The 21,508-nt window shown below is 40.6% G+C and overlaps 1 protein-coding gene across 1 annotated transcript in view; it reads left to right on the top strand.

Moving 5' to 3' along the window:
• Window positions 1–6,341: 6,341 nt before the first annotated feature.
• The window catches only part of LOC148013872 (RING-H2 finger protein ATL48-like), a 45,673-nt gene continuing 30,506 nt past the window's right edge, over window positions 6,342–21,508 (top strand). Inside the window, exon 1 of the mRNA XM_087666983.1 lies at window positions 6,342–6,496. Coding sequence (XP_087523109.1) covers window positions 6,421–6,496 — 76 coding nt within the window. The 5' untranslated portion in view covers window positions 6,342–6,420. The remainder of the gene's footprint in view (window positions 6,497–21,508) is intronic.

Raw genomic sequence — 21,508 nt, 5'->3', positions numbered from 1 at the left:
GAAGACCAAGTATCCATAATATTTCTGTTCTATCTTTTGATTCCCTTATTCCTATGAAGGATATATATGACCATGACCCCATTTTTCAAGTTGATTGAAACAAATTGGTTGCTAATAACTAGATTCCAATTGATTCTTTGTCTTATTCTGATGGACTTATGTTTTATGAGAAAAGATTGTGTGTCACTGTTCAATTTAGATCAGTTGTGTTGCATGAAATTCATTGACCTCCATATCAAGGCCATAGAGGTATTATTTACACTTTAAGAACATTGGTTGAAGATTTTTATTGGCCACAAATAGAATTTGATGTTTCTAACTTTGTTTCAGAGTGTTTAATTTGCCAAAGAGTCAAGCGACACCATGGTAAGCAATATGGTTTGTTATTTCCTTTACCAATTCCTGAACATCCATGGGAATATATTTCAATGGATTTTATAATTGGTTTGCCTAACACACAAGCTAATCATGATATGAATTGGACTATAGTACATCGATTTAGGAAACGAGCATATTTTCTACCATGTAAGAAAATATTAACTGCATCTCAAGCTGTACAATTGTTTTTTAAGACTATTTTCACTAATCATGGTTTGCCAAAAGTTATTATTTTTTATCATGATTCTAGATTTTGTGAAAAAATTTGGACTACTTTGTTTGCTAATTTGGGAACTAAGATTGATTTCTTATCTGCATTCCATCCTGAAACCAATGGGCAAACATAAGCTACTAACATTACAATTCTAGATCTTTTGCGTGTATACACAATTTCAAAACCACAAACATGGAATACACACTTGCATCTACTTCAATTTGCATACAATAATACACCATACATAGCTACTCAAAAAGCACATTTTGAAATCATTTATGGACATAGATTGCATATACCTGTTACATCATTATTGAACAAAGTTAAAGCTGCTGATGATATTGCCAATACATATGCTACTATTTTGCTCAAGTTAAAGACATGATTGCGACAACCTAGCAATCATACACTAAACAAGCTAATAAGAAAAGAAAAGCCACGAGTTTCAATGTTGATGATTATGTATGGATACACATTGAAAATAGAAGATTGCAAAGTGTTGAGGAACACCCTATTGTTAAATTAGCACCTAGATTTTATGGACATTTCAAAATAATTCACAAGATCAATGACAATGCATTTAAATTAGAACTACCCCATCCCTGGAAGATACATAATACTTTTTATATCAGTTTGTTATGACCTTTTAGAGGCCAATTACCTGTCCTTCTTGTCTATGAAAACCCTCCTTTGTTAGAAAAAAAAACTGAAATTCTTGAACCTAAAACTATTATAGACACTGACTACATGACCACTAAACTACATATTTTGGAATTTGGAAAATTTCATAAATTTTGGGAATTCCTAATGTGATTAATATTTGGACACACAGTCAAATCTTATCCCCTTACTAAAAGGTGAAAATTTTCCTAGATACTACATAAGCAATCCCCCCCAAGTCCCACTCTCAAATATGAGATTAAGATTTAGCAAGTTGGTCAAATCTTTACTCCTTATTTGAAAGTGAAACTTGGGAGATTCCCAAATTCTCTAATATGGTATTACTAGAACTGGCCGTAGATATTCTAAACATTTGGTTAAGTTAAAAAATCATCCTGTTGAAGAAGCCCAACGGATGCACGCCTGCGACCTAAGTGCTTACCCCTCACTGCTCGCTTCACATTGAGCTAATAGCAATTGAGGACAATCTCTATCCCACCCTGGGGGTATGATGCCAAGAGGCATATTCCACGGTGGATTCCATAAAACTAGAGGCCCACAGTGGATTCCGTGAGGTTTTTCAATGGATTCTGTGATACTATATGTATTTGTCGAGGCTTGTACACAAGGTGGATTCCTTGTGCAAGAAGTTGACGGGGATGACTATCCTTTTCGGGCATTGAATTAATTTAATGTGCACGTAGGTAATTCCACAACAAGTGATTCCGCAAAATACATATTTAAATTAATAGACATTTATGCGTTTAGAGTGCACTCGTATTAATTTAAGATTAGGACAGAGTTCCAACCTATTTAATTATTTTGTAGCTGAAGACTACTAGGTATTCACTTTTGTGGGTTTTATCTTATTATTTTCTAACAATTGTGAATGCTTCAGTTGATGTGTAGAGCAGGCAGCGGTGGTGTTGGGAAGCACCGAGCGATGGCGTGTATTCAGATTACCTAGAAGAACTATTATTTTTTAGGGCATGCATCTTTTCACTAAAAGCATGGCATCAATATTTATTTAGGTGATCTTATTTATTAAAGCACTTGACACACATTTATTATTTTATATGCACATATGTACTCGGTTTAAATATTTCATTATTGGACATTATATTTGGGCACATCCCGATTTTTGGAAGCCCAAACGCTTTACTTTTTATTTGAGAAAAAGCAAACACAAAAGCCAAAAGCATGCTAATTGCAAATTGGGCTATTTTTGAGCTTGGAGATTAATAAATTTATAAATGCATGCATTGTAAAGCGCTCACACAATGCATGGAGGGAGATTGCACCCAATTGGTCTTCTTGTCTCTTGTCATGCCAAATCTCTTTTTGCCTTTATGAAGCTTTTGTAGAGTTCTTTGTTCTTGGGGACCTTTTGGTGTTCACTACGCATGCATACATCATCTGATTTGTGCACCAGTTCTAATAGAACATTGACATTTAGTAGTTACACCATAGGAGTTCTATTTGGTATTATAGTATTAGATTTTCAGTATCTATTAGGATTTGTTGTGTTTTTGTGTAGGTCTTGTTAAGGTGCTCACGAGAGGACGCTCATGATGCTGGATGTTTGAGATGTTCATGTTGTAGCTATGCTCATGGGGACACTTGACCAATTAAGTGGGGGAGAATGATAATCCATAAAAATATGCCAAATATTGCGAAAAAATTCAATAAAATTATATATATCTAATACATTATTACCATATTTTTACATCAATTTAATGCAAAAGTAGTATTTGTAGTTGTTATCTCCAATTGATGTGTCTCTGTGGTTAGACAATAGGAAAATGTTGGTATAAGGGAGTTTAAGTATAAGAGGCGGATGGAGTTTAGATTTCCTTAAGTACTTAGCTGGGATCAATTAAAATTTGGCCATAGATTAGCCCTAATTATTATCACTATCATCAGTAGGATGGATAAAGATCATGTCTGCTAGCTTTGAAGAATAATTTCATGAAGTGATTCTCCGTCTTGTAATATATCATATCAGTAGTTTTGTCCAAGATCTTCACTTGTAGTAAAGGGGATCCAAATCCATAAGGTTTTGAATGGGAGGATGTGTATCCTAAGGTTATGAAAACCTTATAATGGTTATAAGATTAAGAATGAGAAGAAGATTAGGCAAAAAAATAAAGAAGTCATTGATAAAAAAGGCGATGTTTTGGGGGCATCACGTGAGGAGGGAAAGATCTCCATCTTCTTATAGGAGAGAGAGAGAGAAAAAAATGTGATAGTGTTAGGAGGGGGGACAATCCATATAATGATTTGCCTTCATCTCTTGCATCATTGTGATCATCATTCATCATCACCATTCACATGTTGACACCCTCTTCTATTTTAATAGTCATTATCATTTTCTTTGTCATGCTCTTAATTTCATTATCACTCTCTTCCATCATATTGATTGTTATATAGCAATTGCTTGATATCATCAACTCTCTCTCCTCCTTCATGAATCGTCATGGTGGCCCATTTCTAATCGATAGAGAAAGAAAATAATAATCTCTTATCTTCTTTTAAACCTTTATTATTACAAGGTTCAATCTAAATAACTTCTTGAACCTAATTCATATACACAAGAAAATAAATTTACTCTAGCAAAGTGCAGGGCATGAGGTGGAAATGAAGGTAGGGTGATTATTGAGTGATTGTTGAATGATAGTGGAGTAGATTAAATTTCCTTGTTGGACTGTAGAACATAGGAACTTCAAAGACACAATTATGACCTATGAAATTTTAAGTAAGCATTCGATCATGTTTAATTAAGGATTTTTTTCTCACTCTAATTTATTGCTAATACTTATTTATTTTTGATTTAATTGATAAAACTACAAAAATACCTAAAAATTATCTTAAAATTATTTTTTAAAAAACTTATTAAAATATAAAATGAATACTTATTAAGTTTGACATTTTTAAATAAAATGTGCACTATGAAAATCTTGCTAAACTTTTTGAGATTTTTTGAATAAGGATAATTATATTTAAATATTCAAAAATAGTTTATTTTAGTTAAAAATAAGGGTTTTCATTTATGAAAAATTAGACTTCCTTAGTAAATAATCATGATAGTTTGTGGAGATGTGAAGAATATTATTTCCAAATTTATTTACTAAGGAATTTCCAACCTTTATTTATTTTTAAGTAAAAGAAACAATATGGAAATGATTATGCTTGCAATTTAAACACAATGTTATAAATAAAACGTGACCTTAGCTTTAACCAATATGGTGGCATGAGGATAAGCCTCAATATCAACATTGAACTTTTATAATTAATTTATTTATATAAGCATCACTTGGTTCTTTGAGTAAAGTGAAGAGAGGAGAGCTAATATATTAAGTTGCCAATTAGGGGGAAAATCTGAATTCTAAGAATGAACTCTATTTGTACAAGCATAAGTACAAGGAAGGAGATCATTTTATGATGTTTACCATCTAGTTAAATGAAGAGAGAGAAATGATATTTCTATCGAAACTTAAATAAATTAAATATTTAAATATTAAATACAAAATGATGAGCTATCATTTATAAAGCAGCTTAACATTTTCGAAAGGGGACTAAAAGTTTGGATTTTACAGATTCTAGCTTAAATTATTTTGAATACTTGCTTTTAATTAAATATAATTTATAAGAGGATGCGATAGAAATATTTAAAAAGGAACTTAAACAATGAACTTATAGATCAAATAGATATATCATTTAAAATAAAATTTTCAAAAGTCAAATAAATAAAAATCTTGGATAAAGCATTGTAAAATAGAAGAAAAATTATGAGGAGCCACCCATGCAAGATGGGGGGAACCATAGTTAGCTTAGAGTTAAAATTCCTGTTGCTATCTAGAGACTCAACTCTGAGTTATTGTGAAAAGTGACGTGAATGGAATTGAGTAGGTTTACTTAGTTCATAGACATTGTGCAATGTTGGTTGGACTACTATGAAATAGTGTATTAAATACTTCGAAGGTTTATTAAGATAATTGAACTTATCACTGAATGGCACCTATCTTATACAACCCCTCTTAGGAGTTGCCTTGAAAACGGAGTTAAAAGTGGCATGGCCTTTGTTTTGGGGGCGGGGGGGAGGGGAGGCACACTAACTTGAGAGTAGTTTACCCAAAATGAAGCAAGCGCAAACATAGTTGCAGTATAATGATCAAAAGTTGAGGGAGGGATGAGATGAGATGTACTTGTGTACAGACCAAGGCTCACATTAGTGAACGAACATACCCGTAGACGAAGAACGGTCACTTCAAAGTTTAGAGGAGGGAAGCTCAGGGGAGTAACTGGGCTAGGGGAGGAGAGTGCATGGTGAATGGCCATATGGCCGCCACGTGGCTTAGAGATTTTGGCACGGACCAAGATTCTTATGTGGCAGAAAGCTGCGAATTTACTTTCTTGATTTTCTTGCAGCTATTTTTCCCTCTAAGTCTTTTCCTTTTTATCTACATCTATTTTTAATCGATTTTTTACGCTTTTCGCTCTCATGCGTGTGACCATCACGATGTCTTATGAGGTGTTGAGAACGATGTCACTTCACACAAGAGTGAAGAAGCTTAGGGGAGTACTAAGGTTGGGTTCAAACGAGCGGTGGCAGATATAATTCAAAAGGGCGCGCTTTTGATGTGGCATTTCCCAAATGGTTGAGACTTCCCTCCTCTTTCCGCCGGACCTACCCTCTTTTGATTGACCCCTCTCCCTTGGAAGAGCATTGGCACTAAGAAAAAACCTCTCTTTACCTTCTTGTAGCACATTGTACCTTCGACTTTATTGTTCACAAAAAGGAGGCGGAAGGTTGGTCATGGTTTGCAGTGTTGCCGCCTCCGTCTAAACCTAGCCTAAGTAGCCGGTCTGGGGAGGAGAGTGCATGGTGAATGGCCATATGGCCGCCACGTCCCTTAGGGACCAGGATTGTTATGTGGCGGAAAGCTACAAAGTTACTTTCTTGATTTTCTCGCAGCTGTTTTTCCCTCTTAAATCTTTTCTTTTTTATGTACATCTATTTTCAATTGATTTTTAACGCTTTTCACTCGCATGCGTCACATCACGGTGTCTTATGAGGTGTTGCTCGTATATGAACTCTTAAACAGTCACGTTGAAAATCTTAGCACGAGCCCCTTGAACAGAAATAATCAATTCAAGGTCGAGAAGATATGGCTTCCCGCGACTTTGGTGCAATCGAGACGGAAGATCTCTTTGCAAAAAAGAAGAACCCTCTCGTGCCACTCGGTAAGCTCTGTCTGTTGTGTGTTTGTGTGCTTTCGCATCTTCTGGAATCGCAAGCGAGGTAATTAACAAAGAAGCGCGATGGATAGATAATGCTAGGATGCCCATGCCAGGAAATCCAATCCTTCATGACCATCAGACTGCTCCTCTTGTTTGTCGCTGCACCATAGGATCATAGTGTGGAATGTGAATTGTCACTTCGTCGCTTTTAATACATAAAATCTCATGTCAGTATATAGAGGCACTTCCACACTAGTTAGACTATTATGTACTCTATTATTGCTCATTTTGTTCAGGCTCTTGTCTTAGTACCTTCCAATCTCGTGTTAGAGTCTGTGCTAGCGGAAGAAGGAACGAATACGTGGTGCATGGACACATAAATCCATGGAATGTTGCATATGATTTTCAGAGACCTCCTCATCATATTCTTCTTCAATCACTTCATCCTCATGGCCTTCATAGGCATCTTCATTAAACTCCTCATGATCTACATAAGCCTCTTCCATGGTTTGATATAAATCTTCCTTGATTGACATTGTTTCAGCCTGGAGCACATCATCTTCATGAGACTCTTCATTCCAATCCTTCACTTCATCCTTCACTTCATTCTCTTCTTCATTCGAATGCTCTATAATAAGTATCATTTTAGCATTCTTTGCCATGCACTTGTCTTTATGATGGGGAGACCATTTTTCATTGCATTTTAAGCATAATCCTTTGGAATGCATGTCCCTCAGCATGTCATTAGATAGGTACCTACTATGGGCATTGTTGGATGAAGGCATAAACATAAAGTTAATCTGCTTGAATATCAGGAATAGGCCCTGAAGTAGTACTGTGTTTTGAAGCATATGACATAGATAAAATAGGTATCTTGCTGTAGCTATTTGGAACTTTCCTTTTGCATTAACCCATCGTTATGTTGGCTGAAATAGTACCTTGCATCCCTTGTTTTGGCCTTGAAATCATCATTATAATGAAAATCATCATCATAAGACCGTTGCTCATATGAGTATTGTTACAAAGCAGAATGATCACATGGATCACATTGCCCAAAAGAATATTGATCATGACCATGCTTTCCGAAAGAATGATGATGATCATCATGCTGCCTATATTTACACTACCCAAAAGAACTTTGACTTTGATTAAAGACATGATCATTTGCATGCTGAACTTAAGGCTACCCAATGAAACTTTGCTCATAGGCATGATCATTTGCAAGATGCTGCTCATATTGTCAATATATACAACGGTGTAGAGAGATAGTAGGGTTTACGGTGACGCCAATCAAGAACATATTGACACCTAGCTGGGGAGGTGATATCGAATGTAGAGGAGGTCTCCAAGCTACCAAAGGCAAATGCCAATGGCATTGAGAGAGAGAGAGAGAGAGAGAGAGAGAGAGAGAGAGAGAGAGAGAGAGAGAGAGAGAGAGAGAGAGAGCTGACGCCTTTGGTGGAGATGATGACACTAGGCAGGGGAAGCTCCAAATGCAAAGCTTGATGGTATGTGAATAGGGTGCTTGAAGCAAAGGAAGAAGATGGTTGAAGGCAGTGACTAGCCACAAAAACAGAAACGACAATTTTCAAGGAGGGGGAAATGGACATGCCATGTCATCAGGAGAGAGAGAGAGAGAGAGAGAGAGAGAGAGAGAGAGAGAGAGAGAGAGAGAGAGAGAGAGTCTAGGTGCTTAGAAGTTGTAGCATATATTGCAAGTTTCATAGTCAAAATCACAACTTTCTAATTTCCAAGTTTTGACAGAGAAGGCATAAGCTCAAAGAAACTTTTTAATGCATACAAGGATTTTGAAACATAATTCATATGCTAATTGCAAAGAAGGAAACGATTCTAAATAAGTGCATAATGTAAAAAGAGAGGTGGTTGATGGAGCTGTAGACAACTTTGAATCAAATCCTGCCGTGTGGAGTTGGGTCGTGCCACACAGCCCACAAAGTCTCATGGCACAACACTATTTAAAACGAAACATTAAAAACGTTTTCCTATTAAAAACAAAACATAAAAAATGTTTACTATTAAAAACATTTAGACGAGTCGAGAGACACAAACAAAACATTTAAAATAAACATTTAGATGAAACGTAAAAAATGATCATATTTAAATTGGCAAAATATGAAAAACATCACTTAAATAAGACCTTTAAACGTTTAATAAAAAACGTTTTGGCTATGTTGCGAAACAAGTTAGCCCAAAATGTTTCCCCTTGGGGAAACAATAGGTGGCAGTCGTTTCCCCAAAGGGAAAACATTTCATTGGGAGAGAAATGTGTTTCAAGCCCGTCTCTTTACATTTTGGCGTTTTAGGTCCTTCCAAGGGGTGTTTCTTGCTTCTATATAGGCCTCAATTGTCTAGGGTGGCTCACCATTGTGTGGGTGTCCAGTGGAAAAATGACCAGAATGAGGACACTAGCCCTTTTTAGGGCTGTCAATGCAAAACCCTAATTGAAGTGTAGAAATTGAAGAAATGGTTTCTCAACATCCCCTCTCAGGCCCAAAAAGTGATGAAGAAATAGGAGCGAAGAGAGGTAAGAAGAAGATGTAAAAGATCCTTAAGATCCAAGATTTCCACCGGAAAGGTAACCTGTCACTAAATTGATTGCTTATTACGCATTCTCTATTTAATAAATTCATGTCAATAAATTAATGACTCACTTTTTTTAAAGTGTTGATGATGATTTAGCATGGCCATGAGACCATTTAGAGACCAATATTCCTAGTGCATCACTTAATGGGATGATTAGAGCACTGTGACGGGGATATCTGGTATATGCAGTACAAGTTATGAAGGGGAAAAGAAGTGTCTACCAAGTGTAAGAGTGTACATAAGAACCAAGGAGTTACACATAAATGAAGATGGATTAAGTTCTAAGAAGAGAAAGTGTATTAGCATTGTGTATATGTATTTATGCGTGCATTTGGGGATGCCTGGGAACATTTACTTGTGTGTAATGAGCATTGCATTCATTTGGGGTCATCCTCTCCCTTACAAGTCAAGGTTTAAGGTCTTTTCTTTCATTAAGAAAGACAAGAGAGGTAATTCTCTCACTAAGAAAGACAAGAGACGTGATCCTGTGGAAGTGAGGAGAGAAGTGATTTTCTCTTTCTAAGGTCTAAAAAGACACAAGCTTTTGTGTGAAAGTCAATCTTAAGGTTAAGGCCCAAGGCAATTTAATGAACTCTTCTTAAGCTGGTTGTATGGACCACAAGTTAAGAGTACAGTTTGAGAAGCTGTTCTTTTTAAAAAAGACATGGTGAATCCATTTTTAAAATATCTTGCGATAGAAAGACGATCTCTAAAAACGGGCTGCGTGGGTTATCGGAAACAACGAGATCTACAATTTTCGTGTTGGACGTTTTTTCATCCGAACAACACACAGAGAGATATCTTGAAATTAGTGCTCCAGAGTAAGTCTTGGAATAACCACATCTTGCATGAAGATCAACTCAAGTCTCTCTCCAAGAAGAGAAGCTCTTGAAAGTCTATAAAAGAGGAGGCTCTCCTTGGGTGTGAGAGGGGAGGAAAAGGAGGCACCACTTTGCATGCATCCAAGAGGAGAAGAGAAGGTGCAAGTGCTACGGAAGCTCTGCTGAAATCAAGTGCTTTGGAAGCTCTGCTGAAATCAAGTTTCAAGAGGAGAAGAGAAGGGTACAAGTGCTACGGAAACTCTGCTGAAATCAAGCGTCAAGAGGAGAGCCCTATGTTGTGCTAAGAAATGCACTTAGCCACTTAAACGGCCCCAAAACATGCTTATTTTTAGGCTTATTTTAGCGAAAACCCTAAAACGAGTAGCGGATCTAGAAAATTAAGTGGGAGAGGATCTAGAACCTAATTTTCTATAAATTGGTAGCCAGCCCTCCACTCTTTTACAATCTCGTTTTTGCAGGTTTCAGGTGTCACCAGCTTGTTGCCCACACCCGGGTCACGGAGGACATCTCAGCCCTTGCTGTCCATTACTGTTCCCTATAGTCTGGCGCCTGTTTCCAGCCCTCCACACGCTAATTACTACTGTTTCTGCTTGGCGACCGATTGCTGTTCATTTGCACTGTTGTCGTACGGTCTGCCATGCCAACAAACTGTTGCGTTTGCAGGCTCTAGCTGCCGCCCTGGTAGTTTTCTCTCTCCTGTCTGCAGTCGCTACAGTCTTTCTCTCTTGCAGGCTGTCTTGCCTGCGTTTTCAGTCTTTCTCTCTCCTGCAGGCTGTCCTGCTTGTTGCCTGCGTTTTCAGTCTCTCTCTCTCCTGTAGGCTCCATTTTTAGTCTTTCTCTCTCTTGCAGGCTTTGCTGCTTGTGTTTTCAGTATTTCTCTCTCCTGCAGGCTTCGTTTTTAGTCTTTCTCTCTTCTGCAAGCTGTCCTGCTTGCGTTTTTAGTCTTTCTCTCTTGCAGGCTCCGTTTTTAGTCTCTCTCTCTCCTCACTGCTGTCTGCATTAGATCCAGCTTCTCACTGTTGCGTTTGCTGGTGTTCGACATTCGGAGGTTGCCTTGCTGCGATTCGGGATCTGTTCGGAGTACGATACACTCTCCAGCTCATTACCCTGTCATGATCCTAGAGATACAGGAGTTCGAGGTTCAGTATTAATTCACTGCATAGTGTGTTTGCTGCATGAGCATCATATTATTAGTAGTTATATCATTTTATGTATTCATTGTCTTTGAGTTACTCTAATCCTAACCCTAACTGTGTTCTTTTTATCGGTCTGTGCTTTGTCGTACGGTTTCTGTTTATGTTTCTGTGTTAGGGTATTTTTCTTTACATGGTATTAGAGTCTGGTACTCTTTGAGAAACCTAGGCCTTTGATGTGAAAGCTCTTCGCAAGAAGCAAGAACAACAGTAGGTTCAAAAGACTTCGAACACATTAACACCAATTCAGTCTTCAGATCAGCGTATGCCGAGAACCGAGTGAGAGTGGGCCGATCGGCTTGCTCCACAATGTTCCGACATGGTGGGAGAAACATCTAAGTACATGGAAGAAAAGATAGACAAGTTGACCTCTGAGGAATAGAAACTCATCATAGCCTATCGACAAAAGAAGATTGAGAAGCTCGACCGAAAGCTTCTAAATGAAGGAATGCATGGATTTCACTCTTCAGATGTTGCGCGTAAGTCTGATGATGTTGGAAGGCCGTCGAGATCTCCATTAGGGATGGGCCCCCCCTCTTGGAGAGCAAGATTCGGAGTATGTTCCATTTTTTCAGACTCTTTCGTCCTCTTCGGTGCAAGGTACTTTTGATTCGTCTTTTGTGCCTTCTTCTTTTACCTCTTCTGTTTTGCAATATACTGGTAGAGATCATGTGGAAGAAAGAGTCCAGTCTGTTGACTACGAAAAAAGTCCTCTAGAGGACCAATTCTTGTATGTCAATACACGTTGCGGGGATTATAAGAAAAAGCTAGTAACTCTTCTTCTGTTCTTCTTTTCCGTCTACTTCACATAATCAGAATGAATTTGGTGTTCCTTTCACTTCATTACATGGTGTATCATCATCTTCACAGTTTCATTTTCAGTCTTTAAATGATAAAAATGAACCAAAAAAATCTGCACCTCATACACCTCACTTTCAAACCCACCCATTCCACCACATTCTTCCACTGCTTCATCACTTCCATTTATACCATTTACATTTCCATTTCAGACATCTCATGTCGCACTGCACATCACACCGGGGGGTTATGGAAACATAGGCATATCCTTTAGAATCTCATCCTTCCCTCAATCAGGTGGTGTTCCACCTATCTCATACACACTTTCGGGATCATTGCAGCCTGGGTATCCCACTTAGTCTCTCTCGAGTGTGGATCAGTTGCCTCCACAGTTTGCCTCCATGGCATTGCCTAGTGGACCTTCTGGTCATCCTCCTGTGTTTGAGCCTTACTTTAGACAAGGCTACTGTGTCCCAGTGCCTCCACCTACACCGGCACCTTATGGAAACATTCATGTTCTAGTGTCTCCGCATAAATCGGCACTCATTGGACACTCAAAACTTACTTTTGCCTACCCACCTTTTCTCCCTTCTTCTTACTCTTATCAGACACTCTCACCTCCACCATCTTTCCCACCTTCATCTTACTCCACCCACCTGACACCTCATGGTTCCAGTTCATCTTCTGCCAAGAATGCATTTAATGACAAGACTCATTTTAACGGGTCAAACTTTACTACTTGGTCGAATTTAATGAGACATGTCCTTGATTCATAGAACCTGTGGGATCTAGTGCAGGGGTTGGAACCCCAATCCGATCCCGCATTTGTTCCATACGAGGTCGTTCACTCATGGAAGGCTAGGAATGCCTCCACTATTGTCGAGCTGATGCAGGGCTTATTGCCAGAGTTTCATTCTCAGCTTTAGCATTTTGACTTAGCGTCAGAGCGATGGGCACACTTGACTGACCGCTATGCGGCTCGAGATAGGACCCGTCGTATTAATCTTGACCATGAGCTTCAGCTTTTCAAAATCACTGACCGGGATGACTTGAAAGTCAAGTTGGTTGAGTATCGGCGTCTCCTCGCTGAATTCTCTACTACGGGGACTCCCAAGTCCTTTGACGATCAGGTCACATTGTTCCTAAATAAACTCCCCAAGAAATACTTCAATTTTGTGGAAGGAATAGTTTCAAAGTCTACCATGCCTACAATCTATGAATTTGAGTGTTAGCTGTTGCGTTACGCACGGTTGTTCGATCAGTTTCATATAAATTCCTCTTCAGAGGGGGCTCTTCTTGCCCATTCTCAGAAAGGGCAACAAGGGAAGGGCAAACCAAACCAAACCTCCACTCAAAATCAAAATCAAACTCAAAAGCTAAATCAATCTGGGGATTCTCAAGGAAAATCCTAGTCACAACTCAAACCTGGATGGCAGAATGTACCTAAAAAGAATAGGTATTGTCAACATTGTCAAAAGGTTGGCCATTTTGACGACGAGTGTCGATCAAAGGCACGAGGCACAGCACCAAAACCTAAGTCTTAAGACCCCCACCCCTCAGTCGGGCAACCCACAGCAGGGGAGGCAGGGTGATGGCAAGGGGCAATTTAAAGATCAAACTCACACTGCCACCGCACAGTCATCTCAGTCGACAACATTCTCAACTCCAGAGGGCTTGTCTGACTGGTCTGTAGAGGCCCATATCATCTCCATAGAGACATCAGATGCGAGTCTCGTCCACATCTGTGAGTTGCCTTTTGACGAGGTTACTGCAGAGGCCCACTCGTCACAGGCGAGCACTTCAGCTCCAGTTTGGATTGTGGACAGTGGAGCTACACATCACATGACTCCTATAGAGGACATTTTCCGTACTCGAACCCCTGCAGTCGGGCGGGCCCGAGTAGAAAACAACTCCTCGGTCAAGATTCAGGCTCAAGGTTGCGTCAGTTTTGCCATTGACAAGGGTTCGGATTTGGCTTCGCTGGACAATGTATATCATGTCCCTCAGCTTGGGGTGAACTTGTTATCTGTTCAGCAGCTTTGCCGGTTGGGGCGAGCAATTTTCTTTACAGTGACCACAGTCGAGGTCCTTGACTCTCTAACTGATTTAGTGATTGCTCACGGTGAGGCACAGCCTAATGGGCTATACCACATGACACTTTCTGACCGAGCCGACCGTCGAAGGCTCCGTGTTCCATAGCTTCTAGGCCTTAGCCACATCTCGGGAGTCTACGCAAAATGAGCGTCTTTGGCATTTTCGCTTAGGGCATTTTGGTCATGACTCACTTTATGAGTTGTCATGCCGTGAGTTGGTTGAGGGCCTTTCACGCCTAAAGCTAGCTTGAGATGTCTATAAAGCTTGTCAGCTCGGGAAGCAGTACTGTACCCCATTTCCTCAGCAGTCTACACATAGAGCTGAGGAGTCTCTTAGACTAATTCACGTTGATCTTTGTGGGCCGACATCCACTGCTGCTGTGAACGGCGCGCTGTACTTCTTTTTGATAGTGGATGATCATTCTCGATACATGTGAGTGTACTTCCTCAAGCATAAGTCAGATGCTTTCACATATTTTTCTGCTTGGGTGTTGCTGGTTCATAACCAGACTGGTCGTCGTGTTGGGTGTATGAGGAGTGATGGCGATGGTGAGTTTCTTTCCCACGAGTTTTCCGAGTTTCTATAGAAGCATGGCATTTCTCGCCAGCTTACATCTACCAACTCCCCCTCTCAGAATGGAGTCATAGAGCGAGGAACCGCACAGTCATGAAAATGACACGCTCTATGCTGTTCGCAACAGAGCTTTCTGAGCGCCTTTGGGTCGAGACTATTAACACTTCGGTGTACATCTTCAACTGGTGCCCGACTGCGGCTCTTCCTCAGAAGATCCCGTACGAGGCATTTTTTGGCTCTCGTCTTGTTATTTCCCATTTCAGAGTCTTCGGGTGTCGTACGTACACACACACGCCTGATGACAAGATAGGAAAGCTTACTCCCTGAGCTGATCTCCTTATTTTTGTGGGATATTCCTCTGCTGAAGCGAAAGCCTATGGTTTGTTTGATCCTCAGACAAACAAGGTGATCGTTAGGCGGGATGTCGTCTTTGACGAGAGGGATATTGTGCAGTCTTCTGCACCGGAATCCGATTCGCTTCCTTTTTCCACATCATCAAAGATCGTGTCTATTGAGCCTGGTCTACTTCGCGCTCTTGACATTTCCGCAGTTTCTTCACCTCTCAGGCCCCCTTCACGAGACCCGTTACCTCGCTGGTACCAGTAGACCATGCGGGATTCGGGGATCCTACCATCGGATTCCACTCCGGAGGGACCTAGAAGATCTGCCCGGCCTGCTCCCAGGCATCATTTGCATCGCTGTTTACAGCTGATTACATAGCGCATTCTGAGCGGAATACCTGGCAGGAGGCTCTTCAGCACCTCAATGGCGAGAGGCCATGGAAAGGGAGCTAGCAAGTATTGACCGAAATGAGACTTGGACATTGGTGGATCGCTCGAGCCACAAGAAAGTCATTGGGACAAAGTGGATTTTTTGGATAAAGCTAAAAGCTGATGGAACTTTTGAGAAGTACAAGGCTCGCCTTGTAGTGCAAGGGTTTCGACAGAAGCACGGCATTGATTATGAAGAGACCTTTGCCTCTATTGCACGGTTGACTTCCTTTCGGTTGCTACTCATGCTTGCCGCTCACCACGGCTGGCCGATACATCAGATGGATGTTAAGAGTGCCTTCCTGAATGGATACTTGGAGGAGGAACTCTATGTGGAGCAGCCACTGGGCTTTCCCTCAGGGAACCCTAGGGATACGGTATTCCGCTTGCAAAAAGCTCTTTATGGGCTGAAGTAAGTGCCACGGTCTTGGTTCCATAGAATGAATGAGTTCTTATAGACTCATGGATACCATTCTACCCCTTATGACCCAAATTTATATGTTCGATCCACTCCAAAGGGGGTTCTTGCTATATGTTGATAACTTACTCATCACAGGTTCAGATTCTGCTGCCATAGCGGAAATTAAGGCTAAGCTTAAAGCTACATTTGAAATGATAGACCTTGGTTTGTTGTCCTATTTTTTGGGGATGGAGGTAGTTCGATCTGGAGGATGCATTTTTGTGTCACAGCAGAAGTATGCACTTCAGCTTGTGGAACAGTACACTTTGGATTAGACATGGCTAGTGGCCACGCCTATTGATCCTACTGTCCACTTGTCGAAGGATACCCTAGGACAGCCCTTCGATGCACACACCTATCGTTCTGTTGTAGGAATACTTCTTTGGTTAATTCACACTAGGCCAGGTTTAGCTTACTTAGTTAGCATACTCAGTTAGTATTTCACAGCACCTAGGATGTCACATTGGATTACATGTCTTCGTGTTTTGCATTATTTGCGGTGTATTTTTTCTTATGGCTTGACATATAGTTCTGGTTTATGTTTGCAGGGGTACACTGATTCTGATTGGATAGGAGATCTTGACACCTGGCGTTCCCATGGTGGCTACCTCTTTACCTTGGATACAGCTCCCATTTCTTGGTCCAGCCATAAGCAAGACACGGTGGCAGCTTCCATGGCTGAGGTTGAGTACCGAGCTCTCTTCGATGGCACCACTGAGACCATCTATCTGAGGAGTTTACTGGCGGCGCTTCATTTTCCATGTGACTCTCCTACAGTTGTCTACTGCGACAACAAGAGTGCCATTGCCCTTGCGGGCAATACGATCATCACACCATGGACACGGCATGTGGGAGTCCACTTTCACTTTTCTAGCGAGCAGGTTGAGCTAGGCACTATTTGCCTAGAGTTTGTGCCTTCATCGGATAATTTTGCAGATATCTTGACCAAAGCGGTCAACCGGCTAGTTTTTCAGTACCTGCTACCCAGGATGGGCTTGGGTATACCCTCCCCTACTTCAGCTTGACGGGGAGAGGGTGCTTTTCTTCTGCTTTCCCTTCCAGTTTGAGAGGGGGCGGCTCCTACTCTTGATCATGATAGTGATGATGCTTACAGTTTTTAGATACTACATTCACTTATTCTTTTGTATTGTATTATGGATATTTGTAACTTTGTCCGCACTATCAGGATGACCTGATTGTAAAAGGACACTTGGACAAGTGAATACTTTCCCTGTGAGGGCACTATCCCAGTGGCACCGTTGCATAGCATATTGTATGAGCATGACATCTTGCATCTTCCTTTGCATTATCCTATGCATTGGCATTCTCTTCATGTAAACATGCATCGGTGCGCATTTATCCCTTTTCGGTCTTTTGGAGTGGTTGACTCTAGGATCCTCCATATTTGTAGCATAACACATAGCAGTTCTCCTAAAGGCAGTTTCTCTACCCTTGCTTGCTTTGCTTGTCTTGCTAAGCCCACTGTTTTTTTTGCCTCTCACATATTCAACACATGATTGGTACATACACTCACTTTTGTCATTCTTAGACACTTATCCTCGTTAGTGCGAGGGATTGGCTTGCTAGTTTTTGTAAATAACTTGGGTTTAAAACTCTCTTTATCTTTTCCTATCTATCACTTAATCGGCCGTTGCCCCTATATTACTTATGTATTTTCAAAACACTTAAAAAGAAAAGAAAAGAAAACAAAACAAACAAGTCCATTGTTGATTCCATCCACCTTTGTAGGCCTTGGTAGGCCCTTGGGTAGCCGACGAGCATTCTTGGTCCGATGCCCTGACCTCTCTGGGGTGATCACTTGGGCTCCCTTGGTAAGATATCCATTGCCTCTGTAGTCTTGGTAGGCCACTGGGCAGCCGACGTGCACCTTTTGTCTGATGCCCTGGTTGCTTTGGGGTGGGACGCCTTGGGGTAAATCAAAATTTAGGCTGGCTTACTTTTCTCGCCCTATTTTGGGCCTGAGAGGGGATGTGCGAAGAAATGCACTTAGCCACTTAAACAGTTCCAAAACATGCTTATTTTAGGCTTATTTTTGCCAAAACCCTAAAATGGGGAGCGGATCGAGAAATTTAAGTGGGAGAGGATCTAGAACCTTAATTTTCTATAAATTGACAGCCAGCCCTCCACTCTTTACAATCTCGGTTTTGTAGGTTTCAGGTGTTACCAGCTTGTTGCCCACACCCCGGTCACGGAGGACATCTGAGCCCTTGCTGTCCATCACTGTTCCCTACAATCTGGTGTCTGTTTCCAGCCCTTCACACGTTGATTGCTGCTGTTTTTGCTTGGCGACTGACGCTGTTCATCTGCACTGCTGTCGTACAGCCTGCCACGCTAGCAAACTGCTGCATTTGCAGGCTCCGACTGCTGCCCTGACAGTTTTCTCTCTCCTGTCTGCAGTCGCTGCAGTCTTTCTCTCAGCTATCCTGCTTACGCTTTCAGTCTCTCTCTCTCCTGCATGCTCCGTTTTTAGTCTTTCTCTCTCCTACAGGCTGTCCTGTCTCTGTTTTTAGTCTTTCTTTCTCTTGCAGGCTCCGTTTTTAGTATTTCTCTCTCCTCAGTGCTATCTTAGATCCAGCTTTTCACTGCTGCGTTTGCTAGTGTTCGACATTCGGAGGCTGTCTTGCTGCGATTCGGGATCCATTCGGAGTACAACACACTCTCCAGCTCATTACCCCTGCCCTGATCTTAGAGATACAGGAGTTCGAGGTTCAATATTAATTCATTGCATAGTGTGTTTGCTGCATGAGCATCGTATTATTAGTACTTATATCATTTCATTTATTCACCGTATTCATTGTCTCTGAGTTACTCTAACCCTAACCCTAACGATGTTCTTTTTATTAGTATGTGCTTTGTCGTACGGTTTTTATTTATGTTTCTGTGTTAGGGTATTTTTCTTTACACCCTACACATATTGTGTAGGAGAGAAGGAGACTCAAGAAGGATCAAAAGGTGCCAACTTTCAAGTTGTGTAAGTGTTAGCCGGTTGTATACCGTGCAAGGAACCGTGATGTTGTTTCCAAGATCTACAAGTAAGAATTGGCTTATGTGTAACGGAGGGGCTTGCTCCTTGTCAATAATATAACTCCACAAGGAGGGGGACTGACCCATCTTCCAGTCCCTAGTGTATTGCCAATTTCTCTACCCCTCTCTCTCTCTCTCTACATCTTTCTTTTCTCTCATCTATTCTTCCTTTGTGCGAGGATAATATTCCCCATATATATTTTAAGTATATAAGAAAGTCGAGCATGTATCTCGGATCTTATAACAGTGTAATAGTGGTATCAGAGCAGTGTTGCTAATTTCTCTACCTCTCTCTCTCTCTCTCCATCTTTTTTTTCTCTTATCTATTCTCCCTCTATGCCAGCGTAATATTCGCCATATATATTTTAAGTATATAAGAAAGTCGAGTGTGTATCTCGGATCTTATAACAGTGGTATCAGAGCAGGTCTCTTTGCTTTTCTCAAAGTAAAGGCGATACTTGTAAGAAGAAGGTAAAGATGGCAACTGATGAAGTGCCTACAAGTGAGCAATTACAGGCTCAATTGACAGAGTATCATAGCCTGTTGGAAATTCCCGAAGTACGTCAATTGATTGACAGCTTAAGGACAAGGGAAGAAGCTACTTATGAAGGATCGAATCCTCCAAAAGATGGTGATACTGGAAGAAACACCATTGCACCAATTGATGGTAAAGGTGCAAAGCATCCAATTGTTGAGAAGCTTCCTAGAAGGAAGAAGGACTCTCGACTCAAGAAGAGTAAAAAGACCTCACCTCGAGTGAGGCGGATAAGGATAGAGTCATCTTCCTCAGTAACTAGCTACTCCCGTGATTACTCAAGCTCCTTCTCCTCCTTATTAACTTCTAGTTCCTACTCTCTTGGTACTAAGTCTCGTACAATCCGCAAACGAACAAAGAGGGACCATAAGAGGAGCAAGCTTAAGAAGACTGAAACTTTCAAGTTTGGGGATAAGGACATAAAGTTTGACTCTTACTCCGGTAAGAGAGATCCTGCTAAGGCGTCAGCCTTTGTCGGGCAATTTGAAGTTGCTTTTTCTGATGGTAATTTCTCAGAAAAGTCCAAGCTAAGGCATATAGGCATGCACTTGAAAGACACTGCTAGCAATTGGTGGTTGACTCTCATTTTGGAGGGAAGGAAACCCATGACTTGGGAAAACTTCAAGAAGAAGTTTTATGCTCAATTCTTACCTCGTGATTTTGAGAATGATGTCAAGAAGGAGTGGGATTGGCTAGGCCAGAAAGAGCATGAGAAGGTCACTAGTTATGTGGACAAGTTTTGGTCTACTCTTTTGAAGGTTACTCCTTTCATGGAGATCAGCGATAAAGAGAAGAAAAGGAAGTTTGAAGCTGGCCTACTCCCTCATTTACACAGAACCATGAAGGTGTATCCACATGAAACCTTATCTCGCATGATGGAGTCTGCCATCATAGCTGAAAGTTTGCATACACTTGGTATATCTCGAAAGTTGGAGATGAGTTCTTATAGAGCTAGACAAGAGGAGCTCTATGATCAACCAAGAGACAGGACTAATCGAAGAAGACCTACCTTTACACATGACCAATATTCAAAGCTAGAGGGTAACAAAAAGAAGCACGAGTATCTTTCACTCTCTGAGATACAAAAGTACAAAGAGGAAGGAAGGTGCTTTCTTTGTGGTGAGTTAGGGCATATGAAGCCTGATTGTCCTCACAAAAGGAAGGAAGCAAATGTGGTTAAAGATCCTTCTCCGCCATCCTCAAATTCTATTCCGGATGTGCAAGCTAACACTCATTCAAATGAGAAGAAAAGACAACTCTTAAAGGGTTGGGGGATCCTCAATAATCAACAAGTTTTGATCCTCAATAATCAACAAGTTTTGGTACTCTTTGATCCAGGTTCCACAGATAATTTTATGTCAAACGGATACTATTGAAAGGCTACAAATTCCACCGGATCGATTGGGAACACCAATTGGATCAGGTTTGGCATTTGAAGGATTTACAACCAATTCTACTCCTATCAGGGAAGTTGAATCTTAAAATTGGGGATTACCGTGACCAAGAATCTTTTCTACTTACACCCATTGGTAATTGTGATGTTATCTTAGGTATGCCTTGGCATTACAAGATTAAACCTCTTCCCGATTTTGTTAAGAAGACCCTTGCATTTCAATTCAAGGGTTAGAACATAGTATGCATTGCTGATGCTGGAGATTGGCCTATGCCAATGGTTAGTCATGTTAGCATTTGTAAAGAAATGAAGAAAGCTATTTCTGCGTACATGATTTTTGTGAGAGACTCAAAAGAAGCTAATGATTCAAGGGCACTTGATGCCTCTAATGAACACACAATACCAACTAATGCTTAAGTTTCAGACTTAAAAAATACCCCTCTCTTTAATTGATCAAGCCAGATATGATTTTGGTAAACAATATGAAGATTGTTTTAGTGATTCACTCCTAGGAGAGTTACCTCCTAAGCTTCCGATCCCAGGCAGTTCACCACCTAACCGACTGCCTTACCGAGTAAGTGCAAGTTAGCAAGTGGAGATTCTAAAACAAGTAAACGAACTGTTGGAAAAAGGGTTAGTTCAACCTAGCTCTTCTTCATACTGCTCTCCAGTCTTACTTGTTCAAAAGAAAGATGGTTCTTTCCGCAT

This window comes from Lygodium microphyllum, chromosome 25, assembly GCF_053477565.2.
Source record: "Lygodium microphyllum isolate KBCC chromosome 25, Lygodium_microphyllum_v1.1.10, whole genome shotgun sequence".
NCBI classification, from domain to species: domain Eukaryota; kingdom Viridiplantae; phylum Streptophyta; class Polypodiopsida; order Schizaeales; family Lygodiaceae; genus Lygodium; species Lygodium microphyllum.
The sequence above is the reverse complement of the archived record's forward strand: the minus strand, read 5'-3'. Positions and strand labels throughout refer to the sequence as shown.